The sequence below is a fragment of the Coturnix japonica genome, chromosome 10, assembly GCF_001577835.2.
Source record: "Coturnix japonica isolate 7356 chromosome 10, Coturnix japonica 2.1, whole genome shotgun sequence".
In the NCBI taxonomy this organism is placed as follows: Eukaryota; Metazoa; Chordata; class Aves; order Galliformes; family Phasianidae; genus Coturnix; species Coturnix japonica.
In genome coordinates, this window is record NC_029525.1 from 9,852,200 (window position 1) to 9,867,187 (window position 14,988).

At 43.2% G+C, this 14,988-nt stretch overlaps 1 protein-coding gene across 1 annotated transcript; it reads left to right on the forward strand.

Annotated features, from left to right (window-relative positions):
* Positions 1-390: 390 nt before the first annotated feature.
* Positions 391-13,848, forward strand: WHAMM (WASP homolog associated with actin, golgi membranes and microtubules). The gene is made up of 10 exons (XM_015872915.2): positions 391-1,012; positions 3,270-3,443; positions 4,753-4,903; positions 5,404-5,573; positions 6,432-6,597; positions 7,552-7,739; positions 9,174-9,260; positions 9,345-9,440; positions 9,802-10,273; positions 12,567-13,848. The coding sequence occupies exons 1-10, from the start codon at positions 476-478 to the stop codon at positions 12,851-12,853; spliced, it is 2,328 nt and encodes a 775-aa protein (XP_015728401.1). The 5' UTR covers positions 391-475; the 3' UTR covers positions 12,854-13,848.
* Positions 13,849-14,988: the final 1,140 nt, after the last annotated feature.

The window sequence follows — 14,988 nt, forward strand, 5'->3', positions numbered from 1 at the left end:
CCAACACATGCATTCAGGTTGGATATTAGGGAATATTTCTTCTCGGAGGGAGTGGTGAGGCATTGGCACAGGCTGCCCAGGGAAGAGTCGCTGTCCATGGGTCCGAGAGCAGGGTGGATATGGCACTGAGGGGCATAGGAGGGGAAGGGGTTATGGTTGGACTGGGTGTGGGACTGTGTGCCACCCTCCTGCTGAAGTCATTCAACAGCCAAGAAAGGACTGGGTTATTGACAGGGCAAGCATTAGATGCCCCCAAAGCAATACCCAATGGAAGCTGCCTCATTTTGCTCTCCTGTTTTTGAGGACCGGTTGTTTATTTCCGTACCGCAGCGCGTGGTTCCGCTCCCCCCGCCCCTTTTCGCTTCGGCCCCGCCCCCGATCGGCTCCAGCCAATGGATCCCACCCAGGCCCCTCTGCCCGCTGCTCCCTTAAGGCGGACGAGTTTAGTTTCGTTTTGTTTCGCTTCGCCGCCATCATGGAGCCGCAGCCCGACAGCCTGGAGGGGTGGGTGGCCGTGCGGGACACCGCCTTCACCGAGCCACAGCCGCCGCCTCGCCTCCGCTTCCTGGTGGGATGGAACGAGGTCGAAGGCGCCTTCGCCGTCACCTGCCACTGCCGGGCCGAGACTGCGGAGCGAACCCCGCAGAGCTGGGCGGGCCTCTTCTCGACGCCGGCCCTGCTCGGCGTCCACCGGCAGCTGGCGGCCGTCTGCCCCCGCCTGGAGCCCGCACTGCCCGCTCTACCGCCCGCTCTGCCCGGCTCCTCGGGCGGGCTCTGGGCCGTGTTGTTCCCCGGCGGCGCGGCGCCCGATGAGGCCGAGGTGTCGGAGCTGTGCCGGCAGCTGGAGCGCTACCTGGGCTGGGCGCTGGAGCTGTGCGGCGGCCGCGTGCTGCTGGACGTCCTGTTCGCCGCCGACAGCCGCCGTGACGACGAGTACTTCGAGAGCCTGCACGAGTTCCGAGGGACGGCCCTGAGAGGGCACCTGGCCCGGGCTAAGGACGCCCTGCGGCGGGTACGGGCCCTGGGGAGGGGCTGGGAACGGGCTTTGCTGCCGGGGGTCGGCCCTGAAAGCAGCCTTTCAATAGCTGAAGGGAACTTACTCCCAGGGAGTAAACTCTTGGAAAGGGCTGACAATAGCAGGACACGGGGAAATGGTTTTAAGTTAAAAGAGGGAAGATTTATGTTGGATGTTAGGGGGAAGTTCTTTACTAGGAGAGTGGTTAGGTCTTGGAACAGGCTGCCCAGGGAGGTTGTGGATGCCCCGTCCTTGGAGGTGTTCAAGGCCAGGTTGGACGGGGCCCTGGGCAACCTGATCTAGTAAAGGTGTGTGTTTGGTGGCCCTGCCAGGCAGGGGGTTGGAACTACATGATCCTTGAGGTCCCTTCCAACCCGGGTCATTCTGTGATTCTGTGAGCGGCGCCGGTACTGTGACAGAAAGACGCTCTTTAGAGAGGAAGCTGTAGTTTACAATGTATCCTCGTACAGTGTTACATAGAGTTACAGTTCTCGTGACAGAAGGGCTGTAACAGTTTGTGGAACAGTGAGAAATACGCTGTAGCAGCTCAGGAATGTGTGCTTTAGGGTTTGGTGGCTGAGTGTAACTCAGCGCTTTTTTCTAACTGTGTTTTAGGTGAGTCTGAACATAAAGTGTTGTTGCACATGAAGGCCTGGCAGGGACATAAACTCATTCCATTGCAATCTAGACCAAAGTTACATTAGATTTACAGAGCAAAGCTGGAAATAAAACTTCTATCTACAGGCTCTAAGCTGGCCCTAAGTATCAGAGCATTGCCCTTCCCCTTCTCAATCTTCATCTTTCTCAAGTATTTCATCCTCTGGGCCAGGATGGAAGAATTCAGAACTTCTGAGCGTAGTATGAGAGTGGTGCCATATAAATGGTGTTTGTTTGCTTGCTCAAAGGCAGCGAGTGCTGTACAGGAGATCAAAAACCCAAGGGCAGCACTGCCAACACAACCAGAGAGTGCACTTGGACACAGTAATGATAGAGCAGTTCCATGAAAAGAAGAGCGGATTGTGTAAAAGCAAGGATTTTATCCAGACAAAGCCAAACAGACAAGAAACCCAACCAAAAGCAAAAAAAAAATAAAATAAAAAAAAAAATTAAAAAAAATCCCTCTGCAAAAAGAGAATTCTGATAAATGATTTTTCTCATTAAGAAGTGAACTATTGTTTCTCTGAAGAGAAAGAGGGGAAAGTCTTTTATACTGTTATACTGCTGCAGGTGGAGCTTCAGATCTCCAGGGGTTATCAGAAATGCTGCAGTTCTGTCCTGTTGTTCTCCTGCCACAGAGCTTCCCTGAGGAGATTCCTCCACTGCTGGGACCTTTGCTCCTGCTGTTGGACTCAGCTGGCAGGACGGGTGATGATTTAATTCCAATGCTTCTCAGTTGCAACATAACCAAGCCAGCATTTCTAGATGTGTTTTCTCACTTTGTTCGTTCCCTCAAAGAGCCACAGACCAAGCAGTGTCTTTCCAGGGAGATCTGTGGCCCTCAGCTGCCTTGCTGTGTCCTGCTGTGCACCGTGCTCTGTGGTGCCTGGTAGTTGCTGTCAAAGAAAAATCTTTGAAGTTTTGATTTTAGCCAGTAAACAAAAGCAATTAGGGGAAGTTTCCTGCTTTGTTTTTTTTTTTTTGCTAGAGGAACAACTAAAGACATCAAAGGAAGACTAATGTGTCAGAAAGAGAGTAGCTCACTGCATGAATGACAGGTTATAAAATCTTCTGCCACTAGGACTGTGATCTGAGTAAGCTGTTAGAAATTGTGTGAATGGCAATGTGATTTAACTGCAGGCTATATCAGGAGTAGAATTCTTATTTTTAAGTCTAATCCTCAAGTCAGAAATTTGGGGTCTAGACACTCATTTCTTATTAATGGGTATATAGTAATTGTGGACGAGATGCAAGAGTTTAAGAATACCTTCCTTGCCCTTTTAGTATGCAGAATTCTCCTTTACCAGTCCTGTTTGAGTCACCTATACACAACCGCTGGGATTTCTGCTGTAGGAGGCCCTAGGCGTGATGATGGCCTGGGCAAGACTCCTTGCAGTCTCCTAATGCAATACAGAGCAATCAGTGCCCGTTAGTGTGGTGTTAATAGTATTTCATGCTGGGGTGGCTGCTGGCTGCCTGGGGTGCTGGGAAGCTGTGCCTATTTCACCTGGTGATAAATGGCAGGTGCCTTCCACCGCAGCCCATCAGCAGCCAATACACAAAGCAGCCAAGCCTGATTTACCTTTTATCCCGCTAGGTTCTTCAGCTGCATAAAAATGCTGACACAATGGTGGCTTTGATGAAGGTTTATGAGGAAGAAGATGAAGCTTATCAGGATTTGATTACCATGGCAACACAGTTCTACCAGTACTTGCTGCAGCCCTTCCGAGACATGCGGGAACTGGCAACACTGTGCAAACTGGAAATCCTGGTAGGTTCTGTCTTTATGAAGTTTACAGGTTACATAATGACAGTGAGGCGTTGCTTCTTACTCTCTAGTTTTGCCTTAGCCTGCTTTTGCTTTTTTCCTCCTGTGAAGCCATCAAATATGACTGAAATGTAGACCTGGGGCAGAACTGCTCTGAAAGGATCTCAGTCTGTGGCACTGGTTTGCATGAAAATGCAGCTGTACTGCACCAGTGTCCCCCTTCCCTCCATTTTGAGGGCTTAATAGGAAAACATGCCTGAGCTCTACCTGTCCACTTTACTTTCCAGTGAGCTGTGTTTGCAGAGATCTAAGTAGCTTTCATCATGTCACCTTCAGTGGGATCGGTTTGTGATGATGACAATGCCATTCTACCCAGTGCTGATGCAGTACATCAGTTCAGCTCTGGAAGTAAAAGAAAAAGTAGAGAAGACCTGACCAAGAAAACAGGCATGTATTGGTGCTAATCCTGTTAGGGGTACAAGCTCAGATTAGTCTTTTTTTTTTTTTTCATTTCCTTTTGTGTGCATCTTAAACTGGAAGCACTCAGTGAAAGTTATGACATCCCTGGGGAAGTGAGCCATCCACTATTTGATCTGTCAAATTAGAGTTAGCTGTTAGTGTACCAGAAAGGATCTGAACCATACGAAGTTTAGGTTAAGGAAGGTTTTTTAGGAACTATAAGCCTAAACTGTGAAGGTAAAATATGCTGTACTTAAAAATTAAAATGAAAATTGGAGAAAATGAAGCCCAAAGCTTGCTACTTTATAATTCAGAATGATGTGCAGGCTCATTTGAAATCTGGATGCTTATATTAATGAATACGCTTATATAAGTGAATACTAGTCCTGTACATATGTACTCCCTGTGGACTTGAAAATGTTCTCTTATGTTTCTTCCCTATATCCCTGTTCCTATGTGAAAGAACTGCTGAGCTGGAGAACCTGACATGGTGTTGTGCTGTCAACACATGAGGGAAAAATATATAGAAGAGTGTATCTGTGTCACTTTTAGCAACAAAACCACTTCAATTAGTCATTATTTTTAAGATCTTAGTTTTTAAAAGCATTTTAAGAAAAAAACTGATCCAAAGTGAATGCTTCAAGGTCATGATTTAGGTACAAAGATTCTGAGTTAGCTCAGAATGAGGAGTGGTCATGCACAGGTGTGAGGAGTGGTTTGTTTTGTAGGAGGAGAGAAGTCCATGCTTGCCACGTGCTGTGCCTTGCTAGGAATGTCTGTCAGTATAGTTCAGTACAAGATATACCACTTTTGCAGCCAGCTGATAACTGAATTTTTTTTTATGTCTTTGCAGAAATCTTTACAGTATGATAATCTGGGACCTAAAAGAGTAGCAGCTCTGCAAAAAGATGCTGAAGAATGGACTAAGCGAGCGGAGACTGCTGTGTGCTCTATTCAGGATATAACTGTGAAGTACTTCAAGGAAACTGTGAAGGCTCTGTCAGGTAATCAGAATGGTTTTCACAAAAGGCTTCCTAAATACTTGATTTAGGATATTGAAAGCTATTTTTAGTACCTTTGTTGCTCTCTCTTCAAACTCCAAGGTTAGGTAAGCTCAAGAAACGTTTTATTCACCTAAGATTTACATCTTTAAACCAATTTGATTTACAGCTTATATTTTGCTCGCACCCAAATATTGTTAAGGCCTAATACTTGTGGCTACAAACCTCTCAAGAGAAAGCATGAATGCTTTCAGTCCTTGGTGTGCAAGCGTGTAGGACTTCAGCATGTTAAATGTGCAGATCACTGTGTAATTGTTAAGACATGTCAATAAAGTATTTTACTTAGTATGAAATAGTAAATTCAATCTTCTTTAATTTTAAAAAAAAGCTTTGGACATTGTTTGATAGCATCAGTATTTTTACTACTGCAGTTGTTGTATAAATGCACTCAGATTATTTTTTTCTCGATTTTTAATCTCTTATTGCAATATTTGTGTCTACAGCAATGCACAAGCAGATGGAACAAGACCAGGAAAGATTTGGTAAAGCCACCTGGGCTTCAGCTTTGCCACGACTGGAAAACCTGAAATGTATGTTGGCTAAAGAGACCCTTCAGCACCTGAGGGCAAGAGAATTATGCCTGAAACACAAGAGAGCTTCTATTCAGAAAAATGTAAGACTCTGCAATGCCTCCTTTGCTGTCAGTGTTTTGTGGAAAGCTGATCAAAACCCACCAAGGGCGTCACAGGGGGAATTTCAATCTCTTTGTTTATGGAAAAACTTGAGAGACCTCTTTCAGCAAAGCACCTACACTCAGTGCTATGTATTTTACAAGGTTGCAGAGCTGACCTAAATGTTTTTAAACACTAAAAGTGATGACAAAACAACCTGGTGTTTCTTCACAGTTTGGGGAAGATAAATCAGTTTTTAATTTAACAAACACAGAGCTTGAACTGGATGGTTTTCAGTGTGGTTTTAAGTTATGAGAAAATGCTGGTTTCCGGTTCTTGAAATTGCTCCTGCATGCATGGAGACACTTAGGAAGGGTTAAGATAAATACCCATGTAAGTATCAAGTATCACGTTAGCATTTTTGGTGTTGACCTTTAAAATTATTGATTTTAAGCAGACAAGGAGCAGAAATTATGTTCAGTGGACACTACAGAACCAGAATATTAATTTTAATATTCTGACCTACTCTGCTTCATGTTGTTTTACTGCTGCTGGGTGTATCTGACTTTCATTTTCCAAGAGTAGTATTGTTATTTGTGCAGATCATGATGAAGTCTTTCCTAGTAGACTTATGGTAAAACTACATCTTTAGATTAACGAGGCTGCTGCCTCCTTGGAATTCTGCTCCAACCTTTTCTAGTATTCTGTCATTTCCATACCAGAGCACTTTAGCAGCTGCCAGATAGGTCAGGTTCTGCAGGTATCTGGGCAACTTATAGGCTGAAGTATGCTTGCATGCTTGTTTCCTGTGTGTATATTTGGTTATCAATGCTTTTTATTTTCTGCTTTGGGCTGTACAGATGGAGAACCTCAGTGAACAAGAAGAGAATGTGACTGTAGCAGAGGAGCTAGAAATATATTATTATGAAACCCAATTGGAATTATATAATGTACAGCTCGATATATTGAAACATGAAGAAATGCTGCTTATTGTACAGTTGGACACTTTGAGGAGACAGATTAAAGGTAAGAAAAAAGAAATAATTAAGCATATATCTAAGATGCAAGAGTGGTGTTCTTTGTATTTAAAATAATATTTAAAAAATAGAGGATTTTTCCTATTGAGGTCTTGCTAATAGAAAGCAATCTGGGAAGCACTGGTGTTTTGGCACTATCTGATATTATGTCTTCGACAGTAGTTTGATACAATACAAGTATTTAAAAGAATATATATGTGCTGGTAGTTCATTTTGACATCAGATATGACAAATGTGTGCCCTAGTTTGGTATGTGGAATGACTTGCATGGCAAATACTTACTGCTTGCATAACTACGGGATCTATGTATAGGATCTCTGATACTGTGACCTATTGAAATACGTCCTGAAATTAATCACAAGTTTGTTGTAATTTTACATATAGAAATTGCAAAATACATCCTGTAATGACAAAAAGAAGTAATTAAATCTAGATGCTACTTGAGTGCTCCTTATATTTCAGTTTGAAAGTTTGTTCATAATGTAAGATACCAAGTTAGGTATCTTTATGTTTACTTGTCCTTGGTGAGTTCTCTGTTACTGTGTACCCTGTGGAGTAAACATTGCTCCTGCTTGTTGCTTAACTAAGTAACTAAGTAGCTGGTAAATAATAAAGTAAGTTACTCATTCAGAACAGCCTTCAGTATTCCAGGAACACTCCAGTTGGTGAAGGTAGGAGTTAAAGCACAAAGAGACATTTGAGAGAGGAAGCTGAATAACAGCAAATGTTAACAGCATAAATCTGATCCTGTAAAACACTCCTGTGAGTAGCATGACATGTTTGCGTAAAGCTTGAAAGGTCCAAGCTTGGCTCTGGAGCTTTACACTTTCTAATAACTAACTCACTGCCCTCAGTGGCTTTTAAGATGTCATTAGTTGTTTAAATGTTTAAATAACCGTGGCAATTTTTGGGTTTTTAAAAAAAATACCAAATGCCTTTTTAGAGAAACAGGATGAAGTTGTTTACTATGATACACGTGAAAATCCTGAGGAGCTCAAGGTCATTGAACAGACAATGGAACACCATTACGCTAACTTGTCAGAAATGACGGTGCTGAGGCAGAAGACTAAGCAGTTGGAGACAAAGCGTGGGACTGTCTGTGCGAGGAGAGCCTACCTCAGGAACAAAAAAGTAAATGCAGTCCTGGAGATGCGCAGTTTCTGTAGCCAATGTCATGAGTGTTGACTCATGAGGGATCGACAGGAAACAAATAGGGAAGGTTTGGGTGGAGTGGAGAAGATGATGTGTGATTCTGTGCCAAGGCCCCTAAAACAGGAAGAGGGGCAATGTGGTTTTAAGCCATCTTTATGCTCTGCTGTGTGGTATGAGTGCCTTTCAAATGTATTGAGAGCACAGACTTACATGAATGACTTGGGAGGTGTTTTTCTGTCAGCTAAACTTCATACAGAGCCCTGCTGTGGCCAGCTGAAGCTTTGTCCATGCAGTCTTTCACAAAGCAGCTGCAGCACAGGAGAAAACCTGGCCTGCTATGAAGGAAGCTGCAGTGACAGAGCAAGCCACGCAGTGATACCTTTGGAGGGAGGGGAAATTTAACTACTGCAATACTCTCTCCAGCCTCTCAGTTCTGTGCAAGATGCAGTTTTTTCCTTTGTTATATCATCTGAAGCAGAACACTAGGAAGACAAGTGAGAACACAGCTGACTCTTGTGAACCTTCCTAGTGAGCTGGGCTTATTTTACACTTGCACAGTTTCACCGAAGTAGAGGGCAGAGCTCAAGCTCAAGTCTGTTTGGCTTCCTACTCCTAGCTAGGCTGGACAGAGTGGGAATGATACTTAGAATGTTATGTGGATGATTGTTGTCTCTTGCTTGCAACAGCTTCCTCTGCAGCCACTTTCTTTGCTTCCATTTTCATTCACTTAATTGCTATCTACTGGTTACACTGATTTGATTGCACAGATATGTGGGTTTTCCCCCCATAGAGTGGCAAATAATGACTCCTGGAGAAAACACTGAAGCCTGCAGCTTCAGCTTTGTTACTAACACAAGGTACTCCTTGTAGGCATTCATTGTGCTTCACCTACATTTATTTCCCTGGCCTTTGCACATAGAACCTATGGCAAATAAAACAGACAGAGGGAAAGTAGCCTTGTGTTTTTTTGCAGTGTCCTTCTAACTTCCTTCTTCCCCTCCTTCTCATGTTGCAGCACCCCTTGCCTGAAGGTGAGACTTGAGTAGAATTTCTTCAGAGCTTGTTGCTGCCTTTTTCTTGTTTTCTCCATATCTTTTTCTCTCTCTTTTTTTCTTTTTCTTTTTATTTTAAACATAAGACAGATTTCAGATCTGGGTTATACTCCCTCTGTAGCGTGAATAACTATCATTAGTTAGGATAAAAACAAATCAAATTGGCTTTAGTCTTGAAGGAATTCCACAGATCTCACCTTCACAGTGTCTCTCATTTTGCCACCTGTTGAGCTTAGCCATCATTCATGGCACAGCCATGCACTTGGCACTGGTTGTTGTTAGTAACTTGTGCATGGGGAGTTAATGGCACACAGTGAATGTGAACTAGCCAAGGATCATATGAATTTTGTTGTTCTACCAGGATCAGTGTGAAGCAAGCCATCGGCAGAGACTCCAACAAGCAGAAGAGTTGAAAAAGCGTTTCCAACAGCATCACAGCATACAGATAGTGAGTACTGAACAGCAGCTTTGAAGAATCAGGCAGCTGCTTGTTTTCACACACAAATGCTCACTCACTTATGTTTTAATGCAGAAAAGAGACAAGCAAAAAGAGGAAGAGAAAAAGAAAAAAGCTTGGATAAGCCAGGAACGTCAGAAAACGCTGGAGAGGCTGAAGACATTCAGGGAGGTAAGTAGTGTGTTACATTTATCCTTTATGATACCAAAACATAACATCGGATATCTTGAGCATAGTCTAAATCTGAGACCACCATTTGGGTAACATAAATAGGATTGTGTGTAATTGAGTAAACGGAATTCAGCCTGCTAAAGAAATAGTTTCCAGGTGAGATCCTGCTGCAAATAATAGAAGAGGAAATGGCTTTGAAAAAAACACCTTTACATTCCTTTAAATATGTTTGGTGTTGAATTTTTACCTTAAGTGGGTGAGTGGTACAGGCTTGTGTTCTTCTGTTTTTAAACCTCTTTGGGGATGTTGGTTTGGTTAGTCCCATGGAGATGTGACCTTCTGCTTACAATTTGTTTTTCAGAAGTGTCCAGCTCACGTTGTGCTGAAAACATCTCATCCAGAGCCTCTCAGTCCCAGATTGCCAAGAAACATCACTCAGAAGGCTGCAGTAGGGCACCCTCCTCCCCCATCAAGAGCAAGACCAGCACCAGAGCAGCCAAAGAGCTTGCTGCTAGTAGAAGCACAAGTATCAGAAACTTCACAGCAGGATACCCCAGAAGATATCCCTGCCCAAAGTTTTATTACTACTGGTGATTCAAAGCAACAAAATCACAGTGAGGAATTGATCTCTCTATCCTTACCTCCTCCACCACCCCCACCACCTCTACCTCCTCCACCTGCTCCACCATTACCCCCTCCCTTACCTCTGCATTTAAAGACAAGACCAACAATAGAGGACAAGCCACTTTCCCTTAGATCTGATGACTTTTCAGAAAGCCCTGCACCAAACAAACAGGATGATTCAGCCAGGAGGTCTATAAATAATTGCAAAGGTAAGTAGGCTCACATTGACTTTCTGGTATTATTCAGTTCTCCCTCTGGTTCTAGGCAGTAATAGCATGCAGTCTTTCTCAAGAGAAAGAAGTTCTTAGAAATTTAAAGACATTGGCATACAGTAGCACCATAACTCAGGATTCTAAATGAGTAAGCATGGTTGGTTGATCCAGTTTGATATGCTCCACAGGATTCTGACTTCCAGAATGTATAACTTGTGTTTCTGGGGCAGTGCTGTCTAGTTGAATATTCATGTTGATATTTTAAAACGTCTGCATTTGTTGAAGATCCTGCTGGTGTAAGAGGTAGAAAGGTGTCAGAAATTCCAGGTAGAGGGAATTTATTCATGTTGTTCATGTTGGAGGTAAGCAACCTTTATTACCAGACTTATTTTTTCCATGATTTTGCAACAGTTGTACAGAATGACTCATTTTGATGAGAGTAAATAATCTATCCAGTCAAAAGACCACTGTAGGTACATATGTGGTTGTACAAAGGCTACACTTCAATGTTTATGATGTATGTACAGAGCTAGCAGCTGGGCTGCTTGCATTTCTAAGGTATGCACAGCCTGTGTCTGTTTACAATTTGCTTGGTTTCTAAATAAAGGATTCTTGAGAGAATTCATGCAGAATTCCACCAGGATTTGAAAGGCAGATGGGTAGCTTTGGCATATTTGCATTCCTAGGGCAAAAATACTTCTCTGATACCCCCTCTGCTTTGTTAGCAAGATCATGTAGGTGAAATTGAAGGCTGAACTTTGCAAGTGGAGCACAGTCATTTGAATGAGAATAGAGCTCAGCAACCCCTCTAGACTGCACTGGTTACATCCTGCTAGCAGTCTTATTTTTGTCTCTAAAGCAAGTGTTTGGACTGAGTCAGGCAGATTGAACTAAGTTGGTAGGCAGCAATTTTTTTGTTGTTGTCACAGTAGAGCTCTGAAGACTGAAGCAGGTCTTTAAAAACAGAGCATTCCTTTTCAGTTTATTCACAGTCCATTTAAGCAGGATTTGTATCCTCTCAGTTAAGAGGCAAACCACAGGCAGAAACTCTGAGAAAGCTGAGCATTTTGAATTCTTCCAAGGTGTGAGGAAGTATGAGCAGTTGGAAGGCTGAACACAGTTGGGCTAGAGTGACAAACTACTGTGCATCCAGTGCATTAGTGTGCTGACTTCAGTCTAAGAGGGCTGTGGGATTACTCTGCCACAGATACTCACAAAAGGTTTTGATAAGCAACACGAGTTGTACACCAGAGTATTCAGATTGCTGCTGGAACAGCATCACTAGTGGCTTGCTTACTAAGAGGTGTTGCAGGACAACTTTGTGGGTCTCTGCTTAATCCTTTTCTAGCATCTCTAGCAGTCTCTGAAGGTACCACAGGATTCAGCAGAATGTTGCATTTTTAGTGCTCAATCAGCTAACACTGTGCACTGTGTGTGACAAAAATCCTTGCAGTTGTGGGGTGTGGGTGGTCTGTGTGGCTGTAGGACTGGACTGCTGTCCAGGGAAACAGCCTTTCCCATCTGACAGTCTAAGAATCCAACAAGAGGACAACAACACAAATTGCAGCGTGTATTGACAGAGCCAGCAGAAGCCCTCTCACTGGGGTGTTCTTTACGGTGTGAAGTTCAGAAACATAGCCTGAGATTGAAATCATGTTGTAATATAGGATATAGATAGATAGATAGATAGATAGATAGATAGATAGATAGATAGATAGATAGATAGATAGATAGATAGATATTTTAAGTCGACACAGAAAAGAACTGTCTGCTTGCCTGCTTGGGCTGTGATCTGGCTCCCACTGACTTCAGTAGTGTAGTTTCAAACCCTTCTACTCAAATCTTTTCATTTTTCTCTTGGCTGAGCAAAAATGCAATTGACGGTCTCAGCAGGCATCTGAGCAAGCCAGGAGTGGTTGATTGTTTCTAATATGGAATACAAGAGATTTCTTGGTTCAGTAATTTCTTTTCTTTTTTTTTTTTTTTTTTTTTTGAAAGGCCATGAAGTTATAAAGAAAAAAAACATTCTCCTTTGTGTGTAATTTCTTTGTTAGTGCTCAACCTTGTATAATGTTAAAGAGGTGTTGGCTTCTCAATTCAAGATACAAAGGTTTAACTCAGTGCTGGAGCATGGCACTGCAGAAGCTGTTATGAGTCTGTGCCATAAGGGACTATTCTTCGTTCTGTCTCTAGTGAAGATGAAAGGAAGAACCCTGAACACACAGGTAGGATTCTGTACTTGTAACTGTGCTTGCCTTCCTGCTGTTAACACTAGACTTATCTGTTGCAGGCACGATGGATGAGGTGCTGGCTTCTCTAAAACGCGGTGAAGTTCACCTTCGCAAAGTGGAACAGCCAAATCCATATGCCTCTGTGAAAGACAACATCCTCTCTGCCATAAGGCAAGGAGTTAAACTAAGAAAAGTGAATAGAGATACTGAGAAAGACGCCAGTAAAGAATCTACTAATGAGCTAGAAAGAAGCATTAAAGCAGCCATCCAGAGAATTAAGAAAGTGTCTGCCGATTCTGAAGAAGAGGAAAATAATGATCAGAATAACGGAGAATGGGACAGCTAACCAATTTAGAGTAACAGACTTACTGACTGGAACAGTATTGCTCTCATTTTTGCACGTCATGAAGGAGTGCCTTTCAGAATGAAAGAACAGTGAGACTGTGTGTGTGTTCTTAAAGTGCACAAATCTTTATAGAGATAAAGGGTCCTGTTGATTTTCTACAGGAGCCGCAGGTTCTTATTTTTGCATGAAATGCAAATGTATGTTGGAGTATGACTTTAACAGATATTTCTGTTTCAATGCTATGTAGCTTTCACCCCATCTGGAGATAGCTAAAATACTGGATATAGTGGATTGAAACATACATTATATTTAGGTTGTTTCTCCTCAGCAACGTTATCACAAAAGCTTTCTGGGAATGAAAAATGAAATGAAAATCTATTTTATCATGTGGTGATAAAGGCAGTCCAGCAAACTTGGCATAATTTGGTACCTCAGCTTCTTACTTGTGTTGTCTAGAAATTTCTCAGGCATTTTGCTTGTCTGATTACAGTCTGCTCTCAGATAACTGCACTGGATACTCCTCTTACCATTATGTTGTAAGGTGTGCATGTATGAAAGAGTCCAGCAATGCTGATTGGAAAAGATTGCTACTGAGTTTGTGATAATCACTGCTGTGGTAATTACTGAAAAGTTTAGTTTTTAGCTGGAAGCTTGGAGTGGTTCTAGACCAAAAGGTGTTTCTCCTACATCTACAGTTCTACTGAAGCCCTGGCAGAGAAGAAAGCCAAAATATTGTATTGATATTGTCTGGAATATGGCCCTGTACAACAGAGCTGCATTTCTCCAATGACAACATCAGTATGTGTTTATAGCTCCTTCCATGAGTTTAATTAGTTATCTGATATACTGTAGCTATACTTGCATTGTGCCTTAAAAACTCAACTACATTATATTTAAAGACTGTTTCTACTTTGGGTAGATGGTGACAAAAATGATTCAACATTTCTTCTGGAATTTACACTGACCATTAATAAAAATAGATCCAGACAGCGTAAGTGGGTTCAGGGGGCTCTGGTTGTGGTAGCAAGTGTCAACCATGCAGCAGCAATTCACTATGACGATATATGTATATCCATTTATTGTTTTCAAGTATTTTTGGAATGTGTAGGTCAATAACAAATTTGCAGATATAAGCAGATCTATTTAATCTCTAAATGCTGAAGAGCTGATGGATGAAACCACTTGAGACTCTGGGCTGGGGGCTGGCTCTGTGGTGAGCAGGTCTGTAGGGCTGGATTTGTGCTTTGCATTGCCATTAAAGCAGCCCCTTCTTGGGCCAGTGAAGGAACAGGCTGCCCTTAGTGTCCAGCTGCAGCATTTGTTGAAGCAGCAATGCAGCTGTCTGGCTTTAAGGGGGTTCATAGCACCAGGAGCTACTGTGTAGCCCAATGGTGAGGGCTAAGTTCCTCCTAACCCCAGTTCCTGTGCCTTGTGAGCTTTAACAAGATGTGGGCAGGCAAGGCAGCAGCTGGCAGTGCTTTTAGGGAGACTTGTATTCAAAGACAGCCTGGGCTGATGGGGAGAGCTGTGCTCTGACAGCCCTGCCCTTTGATTGCAGCAGGACTGCAGCACCCAGCAAACGCAGGCCCTCAGCAGTGACTGGGGATGGCAGCACAGATATGGATTTGTCAGCAGTTCTGTCACCTCACTGCTTTTCAGGATGGATGAGGCTCCTCTGTCACCAAGCCCCCAGCACACACAGGGCTGATTCATGGCTGAGGCTGTATCCTGCATGCGTGTGCCCCCACAGCCCTGCCTGGCCTGAGGGCACGAGCAGTGCCTGCCAGCAGGCTGCACAGTGTCACTTCTCCATCCCATAAATGAACAGTTCAAGGCTTCATCACATGATGGATGGCTCTGATATGGTGTGAACGTTGAACTCTGTTTCATTTCTCATCACTGCAAACAGAACAAGAGTTCTCCCCAGCCACACCATGACTGCATGCTGCAGGTCCATGCCTTCCTCTGTTGCTTTGTTAAAGCCAAGGGAGAAAAAAGCAACACCAAATTACTGTTTCTAACCAAATAAGGCCCAATCTGGTCTTTACAGGACTCATATAGGGCTCCTCTGCTCTGCTCTCACCATTTAGGGGTATTGGCTCTTTAGAAGAGATAGGCAAGGTAGGAGGGGAATG